Source organism: Aptenodytes forsteri, unplaced genomic scaffold, assembly GCF_000699145.1.
Source record: "Aptenodytes forsteri isolate BGI_AS27 unplaced genomic scaffold, ASM69914v1 Scaffold64, whole genome shotgun sequence".
Lineage (NCBI taxonomy): Eukaryota > Metazoa > Chordata > Aves > Sphenisciformes > Spheniscidae > Aptenodytes > Aptenodytes forsteri.
This window is the reverse complement of record NW_008794786.1, coordinates 129,796-131,214: the sequence shown is the minus strand read 5'-3', so window position 1 is coordinate 131,214 and position 1,419 is coordinate 129,796. Positions and strand designations below refer to the sequence as shown.

The 1,419-nt window shown below is 65.8% G+C and overlaps 1 protein-coding gene across 1 annotated transcript in view; it reads right to left on the bottom strand.

Moving 5' to 3' along the window:
- Window positions 1-333: 333 nt before the first annotated feature.
- Window positions 334-1,419, bottom strand: part of FIGNL2 (fidgetin like 2) — a 2,205-nt gene continuing 1,119 nt past the window's right edge. The window contains exon 2 of the mRNA XM_009274413.1: window positions 334-1,416. Coding sequence (XP_009272688.1) covers window positions 334-1,416 — 1,083 coding nt within the window. The remainder of the gene's footprint in view (window positions 1,417-1,419) is intronic.

The following is a 1,419-nucleotide window of genomic DNA, read 5'->3' as shown; positions in this document are numbered from 1 at the left end:
GGCCGGATGGACGGGAAAATAATAAATAGGTTATCCTGAGTTCAGTGGGCGACGGCTTCCGAAAAACCAAGGAGAGGAAAAGCCCGGCCGAGTCCAAAATAGTAAAGAAGAGGTATGTCGTGCTGCCGTTGGGGCTCTCCGGGGGTCTCCTGCACTTTGGGAGGAAGGGGTCTGGCCCCGGCGCGGCTCTGGGGGAGAACCGGAGCCCCCGCAGACCCCAGCCCAGCCCCTCCAAACCCTGCGTTCGTCGGCCAAATCCCCAAACCGCCCCCGGAGTCTCGGGCTGGGGCGAAGGGTCCGTCCCCGCGCCCCCGTCCCCCCGATGCCGCGCCGTCAGTGCCTGGTGCCGTACATTTTATCCCACTCCAGGAACAAGTCCAGCTCCTTCTGGGAGGCGGCGGGGCGGACCTTGCAGAACGCCTTCTCAAAGTCCTGGTAGGAGGTGGGCTGGATCTGGCCCGGCAAACCGTGCAGCGTGGTGGCCCCGGCGTGCTGGCAGAGCTGGACCAGCTCACTGCCCGAGAAGCTCTCCGTGTGCTGCACCAGGGAGGCCATCTCCCGCTCGCTCAGGCAGGAGCTCTGCTGAGCCAGGGCGTGATGGAGGATCTGCCGCCGGGCGATGCTGTCCGGCGGGGAGATATAGAACCGCTTGGCGAAGCGCCGGTGGGAAGCTTCGTCCATGCTGCCAGGCCGGGAGGTGGTCCCGATGATGACCACGTTCTGCTCGGATGAGGTAGCCACGTTGTCCAGGTAGGAGAGGAGCTGGGACTTGAGGTTGCTCACCTGGCTGCCATCCTCGCCAGCCCGGGCCACCAGCAAGGACTCGGCCTCGGTGATGAGCACCACCGCGGGCTGCCGGCAGCTGGCCACGAAGAAGACGGTCTGCAGGATCTTCTCAGCTTCGGCTTTCCAGGTGGAGAGCAGGGTTGTCCCACTGAGCTTCAGCAAGGTGGAGCCCAGCTGGGTGGAGATGCACCGGCTCAGCAGGGTCTTCCCCGTGCCACGGGGACCGAACAGCAGGATGGTGCGGGGCGGCCGGCTCACCCCGGTGTAGGCACCGGGACGCAGGATGGGCCACACCAGCTCCTCCTCGATGGTGGCCTTCACAGAGACCTGCCCAGCGATGTCCGTCCACTGCACGGGCGGCCCCCGCTCCACGATCTTGGTGTTCACCAGCTCCAAGACCAGGGGGTCAACATTCTTGGGTTGCTCCTCCACCGGCGGGCTGCCACAGACTGGTGCTTTGGGAGGCAGCCGCAGCGGGAAGGGGGGTCCCGGCTCGGCTGCCCGCTCCCCGTTGGCGAGGGGGGGGCTGAACTTCTCAAAGGGCTCTGCCGGCCGCAGTGGAGCATCCCCGGTGCCGTAGGATGGCGAGACCATACTCTTCATTGGCTGCCCGCCATACTTGCCGGCATGCTT